Consider the following 24,929-nt stretch of genomic DNA (forward strand, 5'->3'; position numbering starts at 1 on the left):
TCAATTTACCACGAAAATTTCAAGTGTCTGACGAGTTTTTCAACAGAAATCAAGTCTTAATCAGCTGCTTAAAAATGAACATTTTCTTTAATTGCATTTGGCAAGTGGAAGTTGCTTTTTATTATCCGATAATGTGATATCTGTTCCTGGAAAAAAGTTGGTTAAGATTAAAAATAAAAAGTAGTGGGGAGATTAATTTCTTATTAGTTCATATAAAGCTGTGCTTACGGAAGGAGGTTGATTAGTGAATTAGAAGAAAATTAAATATTTTTTTTCTTTCAATTTTTCAAGTGTCTTTCAGTGAGCAACACTGATTATTAAATGTGAGTAGATAGTTCAGCTTCATGATTTAGTCAATCGTCCTTCTTCAGGTAGTCTCGTCAATTTGGTTCGGTTTCGGTCAATTTCGTTCTCTTTCGGTCAGTCTCGGTTGCTTTTCGGCCAATTTTGTTCAATTTCGACCTCTTTCGGTCAATCTCGTCGTCCTTTGGACAATCTAGGTATCATACGATCAATCTCGGTCTTCGTCTGATAATCTCCGCCTTCTTCGGTCATTCGCGTTCTCTTTCGGTCAATCTCGGTTGCTTTCGGTCAATATCGTTCTCTTTCGGCTAATATCGGTTGTTTTCGGCCAATTTCGGTTATCTTTAATCAATCTCGGGCTCTTTCGGTCAATCTCGATCTTTTTCGTTCAATTTCAGTCAATTTCGGTCAGTCTCGTTCTCTTCCGGTCAATTTCGGTCTCTTTCAGTCATTCTCGGAAGCTTTCGGTCAATTTTGTTATCCTTCGGTCAGTCTCGTTCTCTTTCGGTCAATTTCGTTCTGTTTCGGACAGTCTCGGTAGCTTTCGGTCAATCTCGGTCTACTTCGGTCAATCTCGGTTGCTTTCGGTCAATTTAAGGTAAATTCGGTCTTTTTGGGCCAATTTCGGTTTTCTTCGGCCAATTTCAGTTGAATTCTCTAATTCTCGGTTTCTTTCGGTCATTCTCGGTCAATTCCGGCTAAGTTCGGCCAACTTCGGTTGTTTTCGCTAATTCTCGGTCAATTTCGGTCTTAATCAAATTAATCTAATTCCAAATTATTAAACTTACAGTAAATCCTCAAAACTCAACTATCATCATCATCATCATCATCAATCACCAGCATCAATATGGTCATCAAACTGTTTATCCTATTCTTCCTAGTGTCCTCAACCCTCAGTCAATCATACAATCTCATGTGCTCATTTGAGTTCGTCGAAGACCTCTGCACATGCCGTTTACTAATCTTTAATCCAAATGGCTCAAATGACCTTACAATTGGCGGTAATCCAATAGAAAATTGTACATTTGACAATACCATCCAAGTCATATCAACCGGTGAAAGTCGCAATGTTCCATCCATAATTTGTGATCGATTTCCATTACTTGAAATACTCAAAATGGAACGTCTTAAAATTAACACATTGGAACCAAATCCATTTTTAAATTGTCGTATGTTAAAGACATTAAATTTAGGTATTAATAATATTACGGAAATAATTCCATTTATTTTTATGAATACACGACTTGAGTCATTGGACGTCCACAGCAACAACTTAACAGCATTAAATTCAAATGCATTTTTTAATCTTGGACGACTTAAGGCATTAAGTCTTGAAAATAATCCAGGCATTATTTTACCGGAACGTGTTTTTGATCCACTTGTGAGTCTTGAGTCACTTAACTTGCGTGACTGTAACTTGCTGGATAAGAATGCTGGATGGTTTGGACAGTTGACGAGGCTGACTGATTTGTACTTGTCTATTAATTCATTTACGACAATACCGAGTACAGCATTTAGAAATTTAACAAATCTTGTGAATTTGGACATGTCTGTTGGGAAAATATCCAGCATAGCGACAAACAGCTTCGCATATAATAGAAATTTAAGGACATTAAGGCTTAATAACAATAATTTGACATCAATTAGTGCTAACATCTTTGATAATTTAATAAATTTGGAAGTTCTGTCACTGTCCATGAATAATTTTACGTCAGTTCCATCAAATATCTTCAAGCATACAACATCCTTACGTAAATTATCATGCAGTGCATGTAATATCCAATTTATTGTGACTGAATGGTTTGAGACATTAAGGAACTTGGACTCAATTGATTTATCATGCAATCACATCCGTCACATACCAGTCAATACATTTAAGCATGTTAATCAGCTCATGTTCCTGTACATCAACAGCAATAAAATATTAAATTTAAATTCAAGATCATTTGGATCGTTGACAAGCTTATATACACTTGATGCTAGGGATAATTCCATTTATGAAATTGATCATTATTTTATGAATCAATCGACAATATTAAGGAATGTCTTTATGTCTGATAATGACTGTACGCAACTTGATATGATAAATTTTATGGATAATAAGATGTCAGCTATGGAACAAATGACTGGATGTTTTGATAATTTTGATAATATTATGATTGGTGAGTATTTGTGAATTTTATTGGGATGGGGATGTGATGCAGGCAACCTGGGTCAGTGGTGGGTAGCCTGTGTGCTGGGGTTCACTATGCCTTGAACCATATGTCTTGTTCAGTTTCAGTCATGTCTAATCTTCAAGGTATGTCCATCACTGACTTAGGTAATTAGAGGAGTTGGAGACGCTGTCGATTAGTCTCAGTGGTTGATCCAAGACGTCAAGTGTTCCACCTTGCTGTGATACTGTCTGTGCTCATTAAGACTCCAGCTGTATCGGAATAATAACGTTATAAGACAACATAATAGCCTGTAAGGTGGCAACCCGACAAACAAACTAAGAGAAGTTAGTGATGCTTAGGTCGGGGCCGGATTCATGATTTTGATACAAAGCATTAAGCTGTGGGATCTAAAGCACTATTTTTAACGTTTCCTAATTTATGAACGATTCTTTTAATAGACAGCATACCAATTAGAGCCTTCAATCTTGAGATCAATATGTACAGGCAAAGAGTGTCTTCTCAAGAGCAGATCAAGGCTTGCGAGCATGCTCAACTAGTTTATTTATAGACAGCAAGTGTAGCACAGTCAAATGTCTAAGACATACCCCTCATCCCTACACAATCTCTCAAAAGCATGCTCTCTGCTTGTTAGAGGAACTAACTGTCCAATCCACAAGAACTAATTCCTAGTATTGAATCCCCTAAGTATGTCTCCATTCCCTAACCCAATTCCTATCATTTCCAGAACTTGAAACTTACAATTCAACTCAATTCGATTGGCACAATATTCGTCCAAATGATGAATGGGAAGCAATAAGAGTCAGCATTAAAGCAGCTGAAAATGTTCATATTGGATTAACAGATTCACTTGATGAAAAGGAACAGGAACAGGAACCGCTAATTGAAATTCATATTGGTGAACGTGATAATCGTGATTCAAGTATATATGAACGTGGTGTTAGAGTATTGCTTGATAATGAGCATCGTCGATTGAATGTGAATGAGATGAGGACATTTATAATTGGATGGAAATTTGGTATTGTTATGGTTTATGAGGAAGCTGAAAGATTTCCATTTATGGCTCATTTTATTCGTCAACCATTTCCGGTTAATTTCTTTGGATTAAGGACACAGTAAGTTTGATTGAATTTTTGTGGATATATTGAGGATAATTTTGATGATTTTTTTTTGGTATTTTTAGGATTAATCCACTCAATAGTCGGGATAAGGCTATTTGGAATGTGTCGAGGATTCAGGGGAATGAGCTGTTGCCAATGTATAGTTTTTTTAAGAGTTTAGAGGCTTAAGTCATGAATAATTTGCATAGAAATTGTTGAATAAATGTCAGATTTTTTTTTAAATAAACTTTTTATTCATTATATTCTTAACTTAATTATTTACAATGTTTGGATACATATATTTATATTTAAATGTTAAGGATTCAGGCTTGTCGCCTTTAGATGCTAAGTTTATAAGAGCTTATTAAAAATTTTATGTGTCTCAGGCTTAAATGTGCAAGCTCATGTCCCAATTATTGTGTTGCTTATTCAAAATTATCTTTAAACTCTTCCCATGAAATGTTATATTTTAAATAAAGGTTTTTAAATAAATTCAAAATGTCAGATTTCATTGATAAATAACCAATAAAAAAACTATTATAGCTCTTCTTTGGAAGATCTTCACGCAGAAACTGTCTCATTAAATGTTCATCTGAATTTTTGACATTCTCAATATAATCTAAAATAAATTTTGTAGTCTCAACAGTGTTAAAATCAATTTTTTTTTCAAACATGAACCTATCAATAAATTCCTCATTTTGAAACATTTTTTGTATTTTAGAAATAATCCAAATTTGAGCTTGACTGCCGTATCCAAAAAAAATATTCTTTAAATAAATTTTTTTCTTCTCATCAAGATTACAATTTTTATCAATATAATCGTAATATTTCATAAAATTCTTATCTCTTGACCATTCGTAATCACCAATATTTGGATCCTCTATCCTCAAGCTCTCTATCTCCTCATCTGTGATCAATTTTTCGGAGCTTTTATTAAAATGTTCATGCCAATTTAAACCATGTAATTTAATTAGTAGTCCAAAGATTGAAAGTTTCCATAAAGAGAATTTCAATTTTTTCAGAATGTTATCATATCCATCAACATTTCTTATCTTATCCATTAAGTAGGACGAACAAACAATTAGTTCAAAGTAAGTATCAATGAATTGAATGTAGAAATAATAATCATCAAAATCATTTAACATTTTATTCCCATTTTCTATCAATAACTTTGCAAAAGAGCTTTTATCAATTCTTTCAGGACTTTGTGATTTTACATAGCTGATGATGAAATCTATCACAACTTCAAATGTTCCTTTACGTTTAAAAATCGCAGTTAATAATTTAAATTTCAATTTATTTTCTTCAGTATTTTGCATACTGTCATCATCAAACATAAAGTCAATCATATACTTTGCAATAAAATATTCAGCATATGTTCTATGCATAAAGTCAATTGCACTTCTATCAAGTTTATCACTATTTAAATCAACAATCACAAATCCATAACGTTGAATCATGTCTGATGTGAAATTTTTCTTCTCTTTTTTCCATCTTTTCATTATTGGAAGATCATCAAGTTTGAATCCCAATATTCTTTCAAAGCTATTATCAAAAATAAGAATGATGGCAAGAACACGATGAACATCCCAAATTGAAAATGTTAAATCTTTGTCACGTTCTGAAATTGGAACTTTATCGCCAACTTCTTCTTTTTGCTTTTCAATCATCGCTGTGTAGATGTCGATGCGGTTATTATTGTCTAAAAAAAGTTAGATTCAAGGTTGCGATGACAGGTACCTGTCACAAGTAGAGGTGACAAGTTCTTTCAAAAGATGACCTGTCGACAGGCAGACAGATTTGGCCTGTCACAGGCCTGACCAATCGCAGATCACAGGTCGAAAGGCAGATTTTTTCTACCTGTCGACAGGTGATGACCTGTGACAGAAGCTGTGATTAGTAAAATTCAATAAGCAAGTTTATTTACCTATTTCAACTTGATTATAGATGTAAAGCTCTGTGATGATTTGTATCATTAATGGATTATCAATTTCCGATTCATAGGAATATCCTTCAAGATTCTCGATTTTTTCAATGATTTTTGTTGCTAGTTTATTTTGTTCGTCGTTCACATTATTGACCTGAAGTATATTTTTGATAAAATTTTCCTTTTCTACCTTCGTGTACGGTTTAAATTTATGTGGGATAATGTTGAGTAATTTTTGAAGTGTTTTAGCATAATGTGGACGTGTTGATATCCACTGCTGATTATTTGTTTGAGAAATAAGTTCAAAAATTCTCAAAATTAATTTTTTGTATTTTGGACAAACTTCGTCAACACCATCCAAAAATAAAATCACTTTTCCTTCGTCAAAAAGTTTTTTGAAAATTTCTTCTTCAATTTCTTCTGGATTCACAATTTCAAGCAATAATTGACAAACATGCTGAATTGTCTGACATTTTGATTCGTCAGTGTATTTGTTGAAGATTTTTCCATTTTTACGAAGATTTATGAACAATATGTAAGCATCTTTGGTTGATTTACTTAATTTGGATGCGAAATCAATAAAAGTTGTTGTTTTTCCTGTTCCTGCGTGATCAGCAAGTATGAAAATTTTAACATTTTTTGTTTCTTCTTGAATTTCCTCAAAATTTTTCTTGTTCATTTCATCAGACTCTGTTTTTCCTTTTCCTATTTGAATTTTCTCAAAATCTTTCCAGTTCATTTCATCAGACTCTGAATCCATGACTAAGAATTCTCGTTCAATTATTTCATATTTAAAGTTCGGATTAAAAGCTTCACCAATTTTGATCTGGATGTCTTCTAAAATGTATTTTTTAATGTCATTAGGAGTCAACAGCTGCAGAATTTCAGAATTATCTTTAATGAGGTTATAAAATGTGGTTTTAGATCCTCTAAAATTAATTTTTGAATGCATAATTGCAGCTTTCATAGGATCTGTAAGATTATTGAATTTTAAAGCCTTTGTGTCATCTTCCAGCTGTTCTAATACATTCAACGCTCTTTCTAGCTCTGGCTCGACGACTTCTTTGCTGTATTTAAAAAGCTCCTCAAAAATGTCCTCAAGTTCCTTTAATTTTTCTTTATCATGGATGTACATCATCATCAATTGTGGAACAGTCACCACCATTTCAGAGTTATGGTGTTCTTCTATATACAACAAAAAAACATTGTCAATAATTTTTTCAGAATCTACTTTTTGTCGACACTGAGTCATGACATGTTCTACATATCTAGTCTTTAATTCACTTTCTCCAATTGGAAATGGATCAAAATTTTCATTTTGAAATGCAGTTAGGACAGCTAAGTGACACAATTCATGTATGAGTACCCCAAACACTTCAGACTTTTGTTCATCATCAGTCAAATATTTAGCACCAATTATAATTGATGCATTTCCATAAATAATTCCCTTTGAATCATATCCAGTACGTGGATCCATATAGTATGTTGATTCATGCTTAAAATCAAAATAAATTTTTAATTTTTTAACTTTTGCAGCCAATTTCATAATTTTCTTGCAATATTCATTGCCGTTAAGCGTTTCGTATGCTTCAGCTATCAACGTCCATTTTTTATGAGATAAATTGTCATTATTGCCAATTTTTGATTTTGATTTAAGGACTAAAATGTGTATATCAGGAAAGTTGAAGGCATTAGCTTTGTGGTGATTAAGAAGCTTTCTTGAATAATTTTTTGATGCTTCCTTATTTTTCTTATTTTTCTTATTTTCCATAATTTCCATTTGTTTCATATTTTCATAGACTTCATCAAGATCTTCATGATATCCTGTGCTGATTTGTTTATTGAGCATCGTGAAAATTTCAAATTTTTTAGTTTTCAAAGAATGAGCAAGCAGGGATTCATTTTTTTGATTATAAAAATACATTAAATTTGAATTTGATTCAATCTTTGACTTAAGATCATCAAAATTATTATCATCGACATCCTTATGTAAACTTTCACACATGTCAATAAATGCTTTAACCTCCAATGATGCAATGCTGTAGTTAAAATTAGCTGGAATTCGTGAATTGGCTTTGAGAAGATTTAAAATTATTGTATTGACATCATTTCTGGTGTTAATGTCCGCAAGATGATCAATATATTTATTCCATGCATTATCAATCGCGTTATCAGCGTCAAAACCTTTCTCAAGTAGATTCTTGACTAAATTTGGTAAAACTTTTAAAGTCGCTAGAATCAGAAGATTGATGCCGTCCTTATCTCCGATTTCATGTAGCTGAATTTTAGCTTTATGTCGACAATTTTCCATCACTCCTAAAAAAACACAAAATTAAATTAAATTCAAACTGCAATTCGACTGTAATTTTGTTTTGGGACACCACTCCATAGTGACTATATGCTGATATAATGACCTATATAAGTAGCATGATTTAAGCAAGTTGGGCGAGAATAGTTCGTGTATTTGTACCACATCCTTTAGACATACAGTTTTACAGTAGAATCGGAACCACATACAAGCTCTGAACATTACAAAGACATGACTACGTCTTGTGACCTGATTTACCCAGCATTGAACCCAGTTACAATTCGTGTGTTCAAGATTTTCTAAAGAAAGTCATTTAAATACGAGTATATCCTTGTATACTTAACAATAGACACACATTCTGTCCCAAAGATCTCAAAACTTCACTCAACACACGAACCATGATTCGTAAATATAAGCTAGACATGACCAGATCGCGATTTCTTGGAATACATTTACTATTTCATCTACTCTAAAGTATAACTAAGTTAGATTTTCAGTACCGGAATTGTTTTTTGTTTATAAAATACTCTTAATAAAGGCATGTGTATGTGTATACCGAGAAACCAGACACACGACCTTTAGTACGTTAGGAAATGATCAAGTCTGTCAGTCATGAAATAAGTGAATCCGTAAGATTTTTCAATAACGAGAACAAATTAAGTGACATGTTGGATGAGTGTAGTTCAGGCTCTCAATTTAAAATCATGTGACTATATAATCGTTAAGAAGTCAGACATGACAAAATAGTCTACAGGGGACATAAAATGAATCACATTCTTACCAGATCTTCCATTTCTGATTTCTTCGACTAAAAATTCCATCAAAAATCTCGATACATCCTCTGATTCATCATCATCAATATACAATGAGTAGAATTTATCACAATTAAGCATCTTCCAGTATATCATGCTCTCATGTTTACCAGATGTCGATTGAAATCCAATCAAAAATGACTCTTTAAAATTCAACTCATAAAAATGTGGCTTTTCGTTGAATTCCTCATTAATTACGTCATCAATTTTGATATTTATACCAAATAAATTTGATTTTTGAAGAATGTCTGTCTTGAACCAGACTTTTGATAAAAGTTCAAGTCCCTTCTGTGCCGATGGTGTATTAATGATATTTAACACTTGTATATTGTCAATATTTGGATTCAAATTTAAATAATTTTGAATCAATTCATTTTCATTCAATGAATAATTAATGACGTATTTATGTGACATGACAGCTGTAAGTTTTTTAATAATATTATTGAATAAATCAACAATTTTAATTATTTTATCACTTTTACTAACACTTACAATTATTAAATTTCACTAATTAACTCTAATTTCCTTTATTTAAATTATTTAAATTAATTTTTAAATTTTTCACGTTTTTTCAATAAAAAATCTTGAACAAAAAATGAAATTTTTCGCTTTTGAGCCCCTTAAAAATATGATGAAATATAACAAGTATAACAAAAGATAACAAATAGACTTTAAAATCTCAAATACTTCCGTTGCGTGATTCAAAATAACCAAATGATGTCACTAATACATTGGGCTTTAATATCCAAACATCCTGCCCTCGACCATCGGGTTCGCAGCTCCAAGCCAGATTTTATCAATTCCGACCTCAAAACAGAGTCAAGTCAGCTTGGAACCGAATTTTTAACCATTTTTTTCACCCTCATTTCTGCATAAATTAAAGTCACATTTTTATGCTATTTTTATGCATTAAAAAATGCATCAACGTCTGATGAACCACCTAAAGGAATTAAGGTGATTTTGTGCAAAATAGTGACTCGAGTTATTATTTTATTTGGTTATCATGAATCACGCAACGGAAGTATTTGAGATTTTAAAGTCTATTTGTTATCTTTTGTTATACTTGTTATATTTCATCATATTTTTAAGGGGCTCAAAAGCGAAAAAATTTCATTTTTTGTTCAAGATTTTTTATTAAAAAAACGTGAAAAATTTAAAAATTAATTTAAATAATTTAAATAAAGGAAATTTGAGTTAATTAGTGCAATTTAATAATTGTAAGTGTTAATGAAAGTGATGAAATAATTAAAATTGTTGATTTATTCAATAATATTATTAAAAAACTTACAGCTGTCATGTCACATAAATACGTCATTAATTATTCATTGAATGAAAATGAATTGATTCAAAATTATTTAAATTTGAATCCAAATATTGACAATATACAAGTGTTAAATATCATTAATACACCATCGGCACAGAAGGGACTTGAACTTTTATCAAAAGTCTGGTTCAAGACAGACATTCTTCAAAAATCAAATTTATTTGGTATAAATATCAAAATTGATGACGTAATTAATGAGGAATTCAACGAAAAGCCACATTTTTATGAGTTGAATTTTAAAGAGTCATTTTTGATTGGATTTCAATCGACATCTGGTAAACATGAGAGCATGATATACTGGAAGATGCTTAATTGTGATAAATTCTACTCATTGTATATTGATGATGATGAATCAGAGGATGTATCGAGATTTTTGATGGAATTTTTAGTCGAAGAAATCAGAAATGGAAGATCTGGTAAGAATATGATTCATTTTATGTCCCCTGTAGACTATTTTGTCATGTCTGACTTCTTAACGATTATATAGTCACATGATTTTAAATTGAGGGCCTGAATTACACTCATCCAACATGTCACTTAATTTGTTCTCGTTATTGAAAAATCTTACGGATTCACTTATTTCATGACTGACAGACTTGATCATTTCCTAACGTACTAAAGGTCGTGTGTCTGGTTTCTCGGTATATACACATGCCTTTATTAAGAGTATTTTATAAACAAAAAACAATTCCGGTACTGAAAATCTAACTTAGTTATACTTTAGAGTAGATGAAATAGTAAATGTATTCCAAGAAATCGCGATCTGGTCATGTCTAGCTTATATTTACGAATCATGGTTCGTGTATTGGGTGAAGTTTTGAGGTCTTTGGGACAGAATGTGTGTCTATTGTTAAGTATACAAGGATATACTCGTATTTAAATGACTTTCTTTAGAAAATCTTGAACACACGAATTGTAACTGGGTTCATTGCTGGGTAAATCAGGTCACAAGACGTAGTCATGTCTTTGTAATGTTCAGAGCTTGTATGTGGTTCCGATTCTACTGTAAAACTGTATGTATAAAGGATGTGGTACAAATACACGAACTATTCTCGCCCAACTTGCGTAAATCATCCTACTCATATAGGTCATTATATCAGCATATAGTCACTATGGAGTCGTTTCCCAAAACAAAATTACAGTCAAATTGCAGTTTGAATTTAATTTAATTTTGTGTTTTTTTAGGAGTGATGGAAAATTGTCGACATAAAGCTAAAATTCAGCTACATGAAATCGGAGATAAGGACGGCATCAATCTTCTGATTCTAGCGACTTTAAAAGTTTTACCAAATTTAGTCAAGAATCTACTTGAGAAAGGTTTTGACGCTGATAACGCGATTGATAATGCATGGAATAAATATATTGATCATCTTGCGGACATTAACACCAGAAATGATGTCAATACAATAATTTTAAATCTTCTCAAAGCCAATTCACGGATTCCAGCTAATTTTAACTACAGCATTGCATCATTGGAGGTTAAAGCATTTATTGACATGTGTGAAAGTTTACATAAGGATGTCGATGATAATAATTTTGATGATCTTAAGTCAAAGATTGAATCAAATTCAAATTTAATGTATTTTTATAATCAAAAAAATGAATCCCTGCTTGCTCATTCTCTGAAAACTAAAAAATTTGAAATTTTCACGATGCTCAATAAACAAATCAGCACAGGATATCATGAAAATCTTAATAAAGTCTACAGAAATATGAAAAAAATGGAAAAAAAGGAAAATAAGAAAAATAAGAAAAATAAGGAAGCATCAAAAAAGTATTCAAGAAAGCTTCTTAATCACCACAAAGCTAATGCCTTCAACTTTCCTGATTTACACATTTTAGTCCTTAAATCAAAATCAAAAATTGGCAATAATGACAATTTATCTCATAAAAAATGGACGTTGATAGCTGAAGCATACGAAACGCTTAACGGCAATGAATATTGCAAGAAAATAATGAAATTGGCTGCAAAAGTTAAAAAATTAAAAATTTATTTTGATTTTAAGCATGCATCAACATACTATATGGATCCACGTACTGAATATGGATCAAAGGGAATTATTTATGGAAATGAATCAATTATAATTGGTGCTAAATATTTGACTGATGATGAACAAAAGTCTGAAGTGTTTGGGGTACTCATACATGAATTGTGTCACTTAGCTGTCCTAACTGCATTTCAAAATGAAAATTTTGATCCATTTCCAATTGGAGAAAGTGAATTAAAGACTAGATATGTAGAACATGTCATGACTCAGTGTCGACAAAAAGTAGATTCTGAACAAATTATTGCAAATGTTTTTTTGTTGTATATAGAAGAACACCATAACTCTGAAATGGTGGTAACTGTTCCACAAATGATGATGCTTTACATCCATAATAAAGAAAAATTAAAGGAACTTGAGGACATTTTTGAGGAGCTTTTTAAATACAGCAAAGAAGTCGTCGAGCCAGAGCTAGAAAGAGCATTGAATGTATTAGAACAGCTGGAAGATGACACAAAGGCTTTAACATTTAATAATCTTACAGATCCTATGAAAGCTGCAATTAAGCATTCAAAAATTAATTTTAGAGGATCTAAAACCACATTTTATAACCTCATTAAAGATAATTCTGAAATTCTGCAGCTGTTGACTCCTAATGACATTAAAAAATACATTTTAGAAGACATCCAGATCAAAATTGGTGAAGCTATTAATCCGAACTTTAAATATGAAATAATTCAACGAGAATTCTTAGTCATGGATTCAGAGTCTGATAAAAAAATCGTTAAAAATTTTGAGGAAATTCAAGAAGAAACAAAAAATGATAAAATTTTTATACTTGCTGATCACGCAGGAACTGGAAAAACAACAACTTTTATTGATTTTGCATCCAAATTAAGTAAAACAGCCAAAGATGCTTACATATTGTTCATAAATCTTCGTAAAAATGGAAAAATCTTCAACAAATACACTGACGAATCAAAATGTCAGACAATTCAGCATGTTTGTCAATTATTGCTTGAAATTGTAAAGAAATTGAATCCCAAAGAAATTGAAAAAGAAATTTTCAAAAAACTTTTTGATGAAGGAAAAGTTATTTTATTTTTGGATGGTGTTGACGAAGTTTGTCCAAAATACAAAAAATTTATTTTGAGAATTTTTGAACTTATTTCTCAAACAAATAATCAGCAGTGGATATCAACACGTCCACATTATGCTGAAACACTTCAAAAATTACTCAACATTATCCCATATAAATTTGCACCGTACACGTATACAGAAAAGGAAGATTTTATCAAAAATATACTTCAGGTCAATAATGTGAACGACGAACAAAATAAACTAGCAACAAAAATCATTGAAAAAATCGAGAATCTTAAAGGATATTATTACTATAAACCTGAGGAAATTGATAATCCATTAATGATACAAATCATCACAGAGCTTTACATCCATAATCAAGTTGAAACAGGTAAATAAACTTGTATCTAAGGTTGAAAGGGTTCGGCTCATATTTGAGGCATCAAGATCAGCTTTACTTATTAAATATTATTAATCACAGCCATAATCTAATTTTTTTTAGACAATAGTAACCGCATCGACATCTACACAGCGATGATTGAAAAGCAAAAAGAAGAAGTTGGCGATAAAGTTCCAATTTCAGAACGTGACAAAGATTTAACATTTTCAATTTGGGATGTTCATCGTGTTCTTGCCTTCATTCTTCTTTTTGATGATTTACCATTGGGATTCAAACTTGATGATCTTCCAATAATGAAAAAATGGAAAAAAGAGAAGAAAAATTTCACATCAGACATGATTCAACGTTATGGATTTGTGATTGTTGATTTAAATAGTGATAAACTTGATAGAAGTGCAATTGACTTTATGCATAGAACATATGCTGAATATTTTATTGCAAAGTATATGATTGACTTTATGTTTGATGATGACAGTATGCAAAATACTGAAGAAAATGAATTGAAATTTAAATTATTAACGGCGATTTTTGAAGATGATTTACCATTAAGAGTTGTGACTGATTTCATCGTCAGCTATGTAAAATCACAAAGTCCTGAGAGAATTGCTAATAGCTCTTTTGCAAAGTTATTGATAGAATATTGGAATAAAATGTTAAATGATTCGGATGATTATTATTTGTACATAAAATTAATTGCAATATATAAGGAACTAATTGTTTGTTCGTCCTACTTAATGGATAAGATATGGAAAATTCATGAGCATGATAACATTCTGAAAGAATTTAAATTTACTACGTGGAATCCTGCAATCTTTGAACTACTAATTAAATTACATGGTTTAAATTGGCATGAACATTTTAATAAAAGCTCGGAAAGATTGATCACAGATGAGGAGATAGAGAGCTTGAGGATAGAGGATCCAAATATTGGTGATGCCGAATGGTCAACAGATAAGAATTTTATAAAATATTACGATTATATTGATAAAAATTGTAATCTTGATGAGAAGAAAAAAATTTATTTAGACCGAAAGAATATTTTTTTTGGATTCGGCAGTCAAGCTCAAATTTGGATTATTTCTAAAATACAAAAAGTGTTTAAGAATGAGGAATTTATTGATATTTTCATGTGTAATAATTTTATTAATTTTAACACTGCTGAGACTACAAAATTTATTTTAGATTATATTGAGAATTTTAAAAATTCAGATGAACATTTAATGAGACAGTTTTTGCGTGAAGATCTTCCAAAGAAGAGATATAATAGTTTTTTTTTTGGTTTTTCATTAATGAATTCTGAAATTTTGAATTTATTTAAAAACCTTTATTTAAAATATAACATTTCATGGGAAGAGTTTAAAGATAATTTTGAATAAGCAACACAATAATTGGGACATGAGCTTGCACATTTAAGCCTGAGACACATAACATTTTTAATAAGCTCCTATGCGTCATTCAGACCGAGCCATATACATGAACAAGGCTCCCACAGATTATAATATTCATACAGAATCTTCATAGAAAGATTATTGAAGATAATAATCTATGGGAGCCTTGAACTAAGGGGTGTCGAAACCCAAATCTGAAAGGTACCCCAAATCCCAAAGAAAAATTAAGGACCTGATTAATTCGGATACTTCCATTTAATATTAAATTTTAATTTGAAACTCATTTCCCCAAGAGCTGTAGTAATTTTAGAACATAAATACCCTAAATCCCAAATCCTGACCCAAATCCCAATTCTTAATTTACTATTAATTAAGTCGCTAATTTTTTATGGATTTAGGGTATGTTTTAGGACTTGGGTTCGACATCCCTACTTGTACTTGAGCTTATTATATATATATATATAGATTTATGATTTATTGTTGATGATAAAATAATTATGCTTATACGTTATAGATACACAGTCGTTCGATTTATGATTAAAAATAAAAAGATTTTGTCAAATTTTACTCATTATTTATTTAAATTTCATCAATCATAAAGTAATTATTGAAATATTGGATGGTCCTTAGAATGTTGTGGAATATGTAACTTGCAGACGAAAATGCCATCAACTACCAAGAGGAATGAAGGTGATTCTGTTCAATATAGTGACTCGAATTATGGCTCTGAAACCTAAAACTCAATATAATCTGATGTAAAAGGAGGCGCGGCCATCTGCTGTATTTTTTCTTTCATGCTGCTGTGCACCGACAATGCCTTAAAATGTCCCGATTCTGGTCATCCTATGCAAAAGCCTTTAGTGTCTTATTGGAAACGATTTACTGACCTACTTACTGGAACCATGCACCGACTTGGACCATAGGTTGCTACAAAAGGCCTTCCATCTGACTCTAATGCTGGCTGTAACAAAAAGTTTTTACAAATTCTCAATTTTGACATTTAACTGGCATTCTTTCATTACCGTCCTACGACATGTTGCACCTGGACGGCTGTTTCACTTGTAGATTCCTACCATAGGCAGTATAGCAAGCTTGTGCCTCTCTTTCCAGCTTACAGCTACAATACTATTCCATTTTTTAAGTGTGTGACCTATCCAGCCATATTTAAGCAATTGTAATTCTCCTGACCTGATTCGATGGCCATTTCGTTGGATCCGCAGTCCACCAGATTCTGAGAATCCGCCTGAAGCAGCTATTTACAAAAACTTGAAGCTTTTGTTGTATTTCTGTAGCTGCGAGTCAGATTTTGCAACCATAAAGCAGCACTGACTTGACACAAGCATTGAAGACCAAAAAAACTCCTGGATTGGATGTGTAGAAAAGGACGCTAACATTTAGACGTTCACTTCGCACAACAATAGATGCACTCCAGCCAAGGAAGTAGTTCAAAGTAAACAACACGGCAGACGTTACAATCGAAGTACGCAAGCAGATTCACTCGACATATGGTGCAGTCTACAGCTTAAAGCACCTCTTAACATCCAAGAGTCTATCGAGAGGAACCCTCGAGAGCCCCACCCAATGAAGTAAGTAAGTATATCCCTTAAATCCTTCATAAATATCCAAAACATCTCAATAATCCAATAAAAAATCTTTAAAATTCAACTTTTCCCTTCAAATAACTTTAACGGTTTTTAAAAATTCAAAATCATACCAAAATACTTTAATCGAATAGTTGACATCCCTAAAGTCTATTAATCACAAAAAAAAAGACAACAAAAAGTATCTCAAAAATAATAATTTCATATAATTAAATCAGTAACATCCAAGCATCCAAAATGACTGTAGCTGAATTCTTTGGATGTGCATTTTTAGCATTTGGAACTCCATTGGCAATGTTTTGCTTCACAATCAGCGATTCACCAATTAAAATAATATTATTAATATTTTCATCATTTTTATGGCTATTGGCACTGCTAATCTCATCATTTATTTGGTTTATATTCATTCCGTTACGGGATTATCTCATCTTTGGTGTCGTCGTGTCGGTGCTGATTCAGGTGAGTTTGGCCACAAAAAAAAAGGAACTTATTTAATTGACAATTTTTTTTAGGAAGGATTTCGGTACATTGTGTACATGCTGCTGGACAAAACGAGTGCTGGACTTGAGGAACTAGCTGGAAACTCATTAGTGACACATAATAAGCCTGTCCTGGCATATGTATCAGGTCTTGGATTTGGCATCATTTCTGGACTATTTCAAAGTTTAAATATACTTGCTGATGCTGGCAGTGGACCGGGTACGGTTGGATTAAAAGGTGGAAATGACTTTTTTTTTATAACAAGTGCAACATTTGCGTTGTGCATCATCCTCCTACATACATTCTGGAATGTTATATTCTTTAATGGTATTCATCATCATAATAAGCTTAATCTCATTTATGTCATAGCAAGTCACTTGATATTCTCATGTGTGACTTTATTGAATGTCTATAAATTTTATGGATTAACATTGACTTTATCAATTGCTAATGTTATAGTCACAATGTTGATTGCTTTTAAGACTGTTGGTGGATCTGTGATTAAATTAAAGCAATGTATTGCTTGTCAGTAAAAAACCTTTATACTTTATACCAGAGTGTGGCCGTCTCAAATTCGACATTTGATTATCGAAGAAATTCGAACAATTCGAACTTAACTTATTTTAAAATAAAAATTTACGTTACGAAGAAAAGGAGAAGTAACGGTCAAAAAAAATTTGAATTTTGACCACAAAATATATTTTTTTGAAAAAAATTAACGGTCGTTTTTGAAAAAGCCACACTCTGCCTTTATACTTTATATTTTGGACTTGTGTCCTTTTTTATATGGAAAAACTAATTAATTAATACAATTAATCATATGTAATTTAGTTAAGGAAGGCTTGGAGTCGACTTGGACTTGAGTTGACTGAGCTTCATGCTAAGTCTGAGTTGACTTTGAGCTATGATTAATAAAAGATGCTTAAAACTGTATTTAACATAAATTATGAGCTTTTTATTGTGATTGATTTGTAGAAAAATGATCTAAGACAGTGGTTCATAGCCTGTGTGCCGTGCGACACTAGTGTGCTGTCTTAATACTTTAAAAAATACCACAAACCATTTAAAATGTGCGGTTTTGATGCACACTTGCCATCAAGGTCCCCAGAAAATATACAATAGAACCAACCATTCCTAAAATGTCCTGGATTGAATGTGTTGCCCTTTACTTACTTAATTACTTCGATGACCGAACAGATCAAGTGTGATACATGACCTACCTCAGATGTCGCCTAAAGCTGATTTTATTGCGGACTTTCGCCAACTAATTGTCAATATAAAATGCAATCCTGTCTTTCAGAGGATTGATTTTTAAATAAGGCGGCCATCTGCTGTAGTTTTGATGAAACGCTGCTGTACTTTTCTCCCTTGCTGCTGTGTCCTGACAAAGCCTCAAAATGTCCCGATTTTTTGCGAAAATCCTCTGGCCACCCTACTTTTAAATAAGAAGCTGCTGCAAAGAACAAGGTCAACAAGACATCAATAATGAGATAGAAATGAGGAATTAAGATTGGATTGGATATAAATTTAGTAAAAAGAATGTAAGAGAAAATGTCATTGCTGGAATAGAGTTAGACAAGCTTGCCACATCGTCTTTTGATGGAATCCGCTATAAAAATGCCAACCTGGAGCTTAGAGAGTATTGCATTTGGGAATTAGAAATTGGTAAGCTATATCCAGCGAAAGAGCCAAGTTTAACCGACGTCTAGAAGAAGATCATGGATCATAATTAATCGGTATGGTCAGCGAAATAAGTAAGTAGTATAGAAGACAGAGACGTATATATCCAAAAGGTAAGTTAAATATATTTTATTGTTTTTTTGTATAGAAATGACATAATAATACACAAAATATAATTTAAATGGATTAAAAATTTAAACAAAATCAATTAATTTGAATTTTAAAGATAAAATTGAAAATATTTTAAATCGAAAAAATTAAAATAATTTTTTTTTTGATTTTTAGAAACACTTTTAAATTTTAGATTTTTTTTAAAATGAATTAGGACTTTTAAAAATATTTGAATTTTTAAAAAAATTATTAATTTAAAAATTTTTGATTATAATACTTAAAAATAGGTTGTAAATAATAAAATATTTAATAATAATGATGTAATAAATCCTCACAAGTTTTTTGAAATTTTTCAAAATTTAAATTTATTCCAAATTTGTTTAAAATTATTGCAATTGAAATTTAAAATAAGTATGTGGATATTATTAATACATAAAAAAAATAACAATTTTAAATTTAATATTTTTAAATTTAACATTTTTGGGGTTAAAATATTGTCGGAGTCATTTTGTGTCAAAATAATGCAGATCACCGCCCGGACCTCAATCACCAGCAACTATAAAAAATCACTAAAAACACAGAAATTTGGCAAACATTTTTTTAAGATTCTTAAAAACCAATCAATCTGGAATGGCATTACGTACCTTAATTCCCCTGATTCTGATCAACTTTACGTCAATCACTTCTTATTCACTTTAAAAATATTTAAAATTGCAACTGAAATTTGGTAATTTTCTTTTGTGCTGAATTTGGTCAACTTATTTAAAAATTGCTGAGTTTTGGTAATTAATAAAGGTTTTTAAAATTTGGTTCCTACATACCTTGAGCTCTTATTACTGACTTTTTAGGTCTGAAATTTGGTTTTGGACGACTTTTTGGGTCAATTTTTTGTGAATTCCTTCACAATTTTTAATCCAATTTTAGATGAATGTCTGCATTTTTATTGTTAGATTCCACTAAGCCCAACCTGTCTCTACTTCCCCTCTCTGTCCCCAACCTCCTTTTTCCCCAATCGATCCCTTTCTCCCTCATTACAAATTCTTCAATTTTCTAGCATTTTCAGTACAAAAAATCAACAAATTCCACCCTAAATTTGTGATCCATACAAAAAATTCAACCCGTGGGGAACCTTGGGGGTAGGTTGTGGGACAAATTCAGCCCTTCCACCTCTTTACTCCATAGTTCCTATGGCCGTCATTCCTCTTTTTTTCGCCCCTTTCTGTACCATTTCGTCCCTTTTCGTCTCTTTCTGTCTCGTTGTGTCCATGTCCGTCTAGTATCGTCCTTCTAAGTCTCTTTCTATCCCTGTCCCTCCCTCTAAGTCTCTCTATGACCCTCTACGTCCATTTCCGTTCCTATTCGTCGCTCTCTGACCCTTTTTGTCCGTTTCTGTTCCTGTCCTTTCCTCTCTGTCTCTTTTCGTGCTTTTCCGTCACTTTCCGTTCCTATTCGTCCTTATCTGACCTTGTCCGTCTATTTTGGCCATCTAACTCTCTCTATGACCCTTTAAATCCTGTTATGTACCGTTATGTCCCCGTTCGTCCCATTTTGTCCCTTAATGCTCCACTTTGCCCCATTCTGTTACTCTCAGTTCCTCTCAGTCCCTCAAAGTCCCTCTTCATCCATTCCATTCGCATTTCGTCCATCTTCGTTCCGCTCTGCCCCTCAACCAACACCCCTTCTTCCCTTCAAAACACCAATTACATCAGGTAGGGTCCAAGGACCCTTAAAAGACCCCACGACGCGATCCAGAATTAAATCTATTACCAAAATTCTCAATTTCCATCATCATTTTATCACAAAATTCCCACAATCCATCAACATTCTTCAACTCATCCGTACGTCCATCAACCATTAATTCACCATATAGTCCAACAACCTCAACATCCCATGAACTTTCACAATATTTTGACATTAATTTACGAAAATTTTCAGTCTTTTCAGACTCAATGATGTCAATTCCAATAAAAATTCTCTGCAATTCATCCTTCCGGTCGTCATTCTTCTCAGAGTAAGGCTTAGCATTGTTGTTGTATGTCCAATGTACAGCACAATGCATCAGTTGATGTCCTAATGTCCTTAATATGTCAGCATCATTATGGACGTTAATTTCAATCAAATTTTCAGTCGGATTAAAGCATAAAGCATTGCCATCGGTCATACGGAACTTGATCCTTAAGTGATCAACTTGTGCCACAAGATCAAGGATGACTGACATTTTAGGTACGGCATTAAGTCGTGTAAAGACTGTACGAATGTAGTCAGCCTCAATTTGTCCATCAATTGTTGTCTTTTTGATGATTTCATCGATGTAGTAAGGCACAGTGCTGTCGATGTCCATTAAGGCATCCACAAACTCATCGTCGGCTGTGTCCAGTTCCTCAATTTTCATCTTTTTTACGCCTTTTTGGACTGTCTTGATGGAATTTTGATCGAGAATTTTTTGAATTTTTTTTGTCTTTTTTTTCTTTCGCTTGCCATTCAGCGGTGGACGTTGGACATGAATTTTGATCCAATTTTGTGGATACATGCTGATCACCGTGCCTTCATCCTCAAATTGCTGGTAAAATTTGACATTTTTTTCAATTTTTTCAGCCTTTTTTTCCTCAATGACAGCATCAATGTCCACATCATCGACCATACTCAGCAGGTATTGTGTCCGACTGTGATTATAGTCAATGACTATTGATGGATTTACTTCCAATATTGTCTCGTCGTCAATAATTTCAGTTTTGTGTTCATAATCGATGACCTTTTTGGGGTCAATTGATGGAAATGTCTGTAAATGACGGTCAATGGCTGACATGTAAGGAGCTTCCGTCTTGTTGACTATCAAGTCACCGACCTTATCGATGACGTCATCCTCAAAATTAACAGAATATCTAATACCTTCGGGAAAATAGTCATAAATGTCTTTGGCTGTTGTAATCTCATAATGAGCTTCGTCCACAGCTGAATAGTCATCCTCACATGTCTCGGGCTGTCCATAATTTGGTGCCTTTGCAAAGTCCTCGATATAATTCATTAATAATGGTATTGTATCGGAATTTGGTAAGATACTTAATGGATTTAACATTGTGACATAGTACGGCATTGGATATGCCTTCATTTCCTTGACATAAGTGGACGTTAATGTCTCGTACGAATACCAACGAAGTTCACTGAGTTTTGACTTATAAATGCTTGATTCCGTGTTGACCATGATGTCAATTCCGTACATTTCATAGTTGTAGGTCCTGGCCAAGTGGATGCATGTCTCGAGGACGGAACTTTTGTGGGATTTAATCTCAACAATTAGGAATTTACAGTCGGATTTGCCGGCATTGTGGAATTCGTCGAACAGCAACATTGGACCGTCTTTGTCGCGATCTTCACGACGACGAACAAGCTTGACGCCACTGATACGTTGGGCTTTGGTGTTGCCGTAGAATTCTTCACGTTCGATAATGGACTTTGCGATGAAGGACTTGCCTGAGAATAGTGGACCGCGGATGAAGATGACGATTCTGAGGTGAGAAAAGGAGAATTGGAGATTTTGAGGTTAGAATTGCCAAAAAAAAGGCTGGATTTTGAGGTTAGAATTCATAATTTTGAGGTTAGAATTTAGAATTTTGAGTTTAGAATTGCAAAAAAAATTCAGAAATTTGAGGTTAGAATTGCCAAAAATTCAGAATTTTGAGGTTAGAATTGCCAAAAGGTCACAATTTTGAGGTTAGAATGTCCAAAAATACAGAATTTTGAGGTTATAATTCACAATTTTGAGGTTAGAATTGCCAAAAATTCAGGATTTTGAGGTTAGAACTGCTGAAAATCCACAATTTTGAGGTTAGAATTGCCAAAAATTCAGAATTTTGAGGTTAGAATTGCCAAAAGGTCACAATTTTGAGGTTATAATTCACAATTTTGAGGTTAGAATTTACAATTTTGAGGTTAACTTACTTATTCGGTCTTCTATATCTCCCAGGCTTCTCAACCAAATGCCTTATCGGAAGCACTTCCTTATCTCGTCTCTTAAAAGTCGTTGTCAACAGCGGTGACTCACGTCCTTGCAATGATGCTGAATATTCCTCATCATCACTGTCGTACCGACCCCTAAACATCGGATATGGATCTGGATTTCTTTCTGGCTTCTTCATTCTGTCTCGTAAATTTATTAATCTCTTATTTTGATGTGGAGGATCTCTGCGAATTAGGTATGTGCATCGGACACGCTCCTCCATCTCCATCGGTCCGGTATCTGAATCTGAATCTGAATCAGATGACTTTTTTTTGTTAGCTCTGTCCATTTAATCTGGAAATGATGGAAAATGTCAATAATTAGTTTGAATCTCATTCGTGGCTGAGTTCATGATGACAGTATAGCATGTTGTAGATATGACAATGAAATCACACAATACAGTCACACAAAATGATTCAGTCACATACAGATTTAAAAATGAAAAAAATGTATTAAAATGACTAAATAAGTCGTAATCTTCAATTGGACATGAGTGATTGAGATGAATGTATTATTCAAAATTGTGGATATGACATGAATATTTGGAAAGTTTAACCTAAAAATTGTCAATTCTAACCTCACAATTTTTTAATTCTAACCTCAAAATTGTAAATTTTTGGGCAATTCTAACCTCAAATTTTTTGAAAAATAACCTCAAAATTGTAAATTCTAACCTAAATCCAAATTTTTGATTTTTTGATAATTCTAACCTAAAAATTTCCATTTTTCACCCAGAATCTTCATCTTCATTCGATGTTTTGCATAATAATTGCAGGTTAGAAATCCAAAAAAGTTAATAAATTCATAATTTTGAGGTAAATTTGTTCAAAAATTGACAAGTTTTGCCACAAACCCTAATTTTGAGGTTAGAAATTTTGAGGTTAAAAATCCCAATTTGAGGTTAGAATTTTAATTTTTTTAATTTAAAAAATTGCAATTTTTTAATTTTTTTTCAAATTATTAATCTTAAAAATCAATTTTACCAATTTTTAAATCCAAATTTTGAATTTTTTTGCAATTTTTAAATTACGAAAGTTGTCAAAAATTCATCAAAAATTGAAATTTATTTCCAAAAATCCTTAATTGACATGAATTAAGCTCAACTGACTCAATACTTCCAAATCCACAAAAATGATGAAATCTCATTCAACAAATACATCCAAATAGACTCAAAAATTCATCATTTTTTCCAATTTTACCCTCTTAATCCCCCCCAAAATTGATCCCAAATAGTGTTAAAATGTCAAGAAATTCCTTAACTTACCAAAAAATAATGTTAAACTCAAAAATGGAACCAAAATGTTGATTAATTTTATAAAATAACTTCAAATTGATGAAATGAATGTTTATAACATTTGAGGCACAGTGACTATATGCGTCACTTGTTGTTATACTTTTTGAAATGGGAGAGGATAAATGAGAGAATTTTGAGTCGATTCTCATTTTTTTGGACATGGATAACAAGTTATAACATCGTATAACAAATTTGATGTGTAATTTGAAAAAATTGGGAATTTAAAATAATTTTACGGTTTTTTCTGAATTTACCGGAGTTTTTGAGGATTTTGTTGATTTTGCCAAAGATTTTATTGATTTTGCCATTGATTTGCCATAGATTCTGTTCAATTTGTCGTGGATTTGAGTGATTTTGCCTTCGAATTTGCCTTAGATTTCATTGATTTTGCCTTTGAATTTGCCATGGATTTTGATGATTTTGCCTTTGAATTTGCTGTGGATTTGACTGATTTTGCCTTTGAATTTGCCGTGGATTTTGTTGATTTTGCCTTTGAATTTGCCAAAGATTTTGATGATTTTGCTAAGGATTTGGGTGATTTTGTCGTCGAATTTCACATGGATTCGTCCTAAATTTAACTGATTTTGCTGTGAGTTTTATCGGATTTGCCATTGAATTTTTTAAGCTTTAACCTGATGTTGTCGAGGATTTTTATGAATTTGTTGCGAAAATACAATGAATGTAAAGTTTGCTGATTTTTATTGAATTTGCACATTTTTATTTCTATTTTGTTCAAAAGAAGGAAAATTGACTCCTAAACATTAATCCATCAACTAAGCGTACCTTTATTTGCTACCAGAAATGAAAAATTGATGTAATCGAAGGCAAATTGGACAATTGTTAATTAATGATTGTTTGATGAAGTATGCGATGATTGAGATTTTCAGATTGCAGGAATGCTGACTATTTAGACTATCATAGCTGACTATGATTTTATTTTTGGACAAAATTTCTTTATTAGCTTT

General features: G+C 32.3%; 5 protein-coding genes across 6 annotated transcripts; 3 read left to right on the forward strand and 2 right to left on the reverse strand.

Annotated features, from left to right (window-relative positions):
- Positions 1-211: 211 nt before the first annotated feature.
- On the forward strand, positions 212-3,825 carry LOC139088371 (leucine-rich repeat-containing protein 15-like). The gene is made up of 4 exons (XM_070637611.1): positions 212-323; positions 1,094-2,465; positions 3,205-3,592; positions 3,661-3,825. Exons 2-4 carry the CDS (start codon positions 1,151-1,153, stop codon positions 3,764-3,766), a joined length of 1,809 nt encoding a protein of 602 aa, XP_070493712.1. The 5' UTR covers positions 212-323; positions 1,094-1,150; the 3' UTR covers positions 3,767-3,825.
- Positions 3,809-9,196, reverse strand: LOC139088290 (uncharacterized). The gene is made up of 4 exons (XM_070637488.1): positions 9,117-9,196; positions 8,594-9,043; positions 5,505-7,820; positions 3,809-5,279 (listed from the first exon to the last, which is right to left on the reverse strand). Exons 2-4 carry the CDS (start codon positions 9,036-9,038, stop codon positions 4,003-4,005), a joined length of 4,038 nt encoding a protein of 1,345 aa, XP_070493589.1. The 5' UTR covers positions 9,039-9,043; positions 9,117-9,196; the 3' UTR covers positions 3,809-4,002.
- Positions 9,197-9,273: 77 nt separating this feature from the next.
- LOC139091109 (uncharacterized) lies at positions 9,274-15,368 on the forward strand. The gene is made up of 4 exons (XM_070641087.1): positions 9,274-9,841; positions 9,915-10,364; positions 11,134-13,404; positions 13,516-15,368. Exons 2-4 carry the CDS (start codon positions 9,920-9,922, stop codon positions 14,787-14,789), a joined length of 3,990 nt encoding a protein of 1,329 aa, XP_070497188.1. The 5' UTR covers positions 9,274-9,841; positions 9,915-9,919; the 3' UTR covers positions 14,790-15,368.
- Positions 15,369-16,574: 1,206 nt separating this feature from the next.
- Positions 16,575-17,826, forward strand: LOC139088884 (gamma-secretase subunit Aph-1-like). The gene is made up of 2 exons (XM_070638259.1): positions 16,575-16,861; positions 16,915-17,826. Exons 1-2 carry the CDS (start codon positions 16,640-16,642, stop codon positions 17,413-17,415), a joined length of 723 nt encoding a protein of 240 aa, XP_070494360.1. The 5' UTR covers positions 16,575-16,639; the 3' UTR covers positions 17,416-17,826.
- A 1,530-nt stretch (positions 17,827-19,356) lies between these two features.
- LOC139088110 (uncharacterized) lies at positions 19,357-24,058 on the reverse strand. Of its 2 annotated transcripts, XM_070637200.1 has the most exons (3): positions 23,935-24,058; positions 22,613-22,964; positions 19,357-22,179 (listed from the first exon to the last, which is right to left on the reverse strand). In XM_070637200.1, exons 2-3 carry the CDS (start codon positions 22,957-22,959, stop codon positions 20,400-20,402), a joined length of 2,127 nt encoding a protein of 708 aa, XP_070493301.1. In that variant the 5' UTR covers positions 22,960-22,964; positions 23,935-24,058; the 3' UTR covers positions 19,357-20,399. The 2 variants fall into 2 exon arrangements, with proteins under 2 accessions (XP_070493301.1, XP_070493380.1); XM_070637279.1 differs by lacking the exon at positions 23,935-24,058 and having other exon boundaries at positions 22,613-23,000.
- Between the last annotated feature and the right edge of the window lie 871 nt (positions 24,059-24,929).

Source organism: Chironomus tepperi, unplaced genomic scaffold (genome assembly GCF_022539635.2).
Source record: "Chironomus tepperi strain 1889 unplaced genomic scaffold, CSIRO-AGI_Ctep_v1 contig_7, whole genome shotgun sequence".
In the NCBI taxonomy this organism is placed as follows: Eukaryota; Metazoa; Arthropoda; class Insecta; order Diptera; family Chironomidae; genus Chironomus; species Chironomus tepperi.

What these genes read in the sequence shown, in the direction of transcription:
- LOC139088371 (XM_070637611.1), top strand. Translation starts at nt 1,151, where the DNA reads ATGGTCATCAAACTGTTTATCCTATTCTTCCTAGTGTCCTCAACCCTC. An exon ending in TTTTGATAATATTATGATTG is followed by an intron (nt 2,466 to 3,204) that starts GTGAGTATTTGT and finishes TATCATTTCCAG; the next exon opens with AACTTGAAACTTACAATTCA. An exon ending in TTCTTTGGATTAAGGACACA is followed by an intron (nt 3,593 to 3,660) that starts GTAAGTTTGATT and finishes TGGTATTTTTAG; the next exon opens with GATTAATCCACTCAATAGTC.
- LOC139088290 (XM_070637488.1), bottom strand. Translation starts at nt 9,038, where the DNA reads ATGTCACATAAATACGTCATTAATTATTCATTGAATGAAAATGAATTG. An exon ending in AATCAGAAATGGAAGATCTG is followed by an intron (nt 7,821 to 8,593) that starts GTAAGAATGTGA and finishes GTGTTTTTTTAG; the next exon opens with GAGTGATGGAAAATTGTCGA. An exon ending in CTATAATCAAGTTGAAATAG is followed by an intron (nt 5,280 to 5,504) that starts GTAAATAAACTT and finishes AACTTTTTTTAG; the next exon opens with ACAATAATAACCGCATCGAC.
- LOC139091109 (XM_070641087.1), top strand. Translation starts at nt 9,920, where the DNA reads ATGTCACATAAATACGTCATTAATTATTCATTGAATGAAAATGAATTG. An exon ending in AATCAGAAATGGAAGATCTG is followed by an intron (nt 10,365 to 11,133) that starts GTAAGAATATGA and finishes GTGTTTTTTTAG; the next exon opens with GAGTGATGGAAAATTGTCGA. An exon ending in CCATAATCAAGTTGAAACAG is followed by an intron (nt 13,405 to 13,515) that starts GTAAATAAACTT and finishes AATTTTTTTTAG; the next exon opens with ACAATAGTAACCGCATCGAC.
- LOC139088884 (XM_070638259.1), top strand. Translation starts at nt 16,640, where the DNA reads ATGACTGTAGCTGAATTCTTTGGATGTGCATTTTTAGCATTTGGAACT. An exon ending in TCGTGTCGGTGCTGATTCAG is followed by an intron (nt 16,862 to 16,914) that starts GTGAGTTTGGCC and finishes AATTTTTTTTAG; the next exon opens with GAAGGATTTCGGTACATTGT.
- LOC139088110 (XM_070637200.1), bottom strand. Translation starts at nt 22,959, where the DNA reads ATGGACAGAGCTAACAAAAAAAAGTCATCTGATTCAGATTCAGATTCA. An exon ending in AGATATAGAAGACCGAATAA is followed by an intron (nt 22,180 to 22,612) that starts GTAAGTTAACCT and finishes TTCTCACCTCAG; the next exon opens with AATCGTCATCTTCATCCGCG.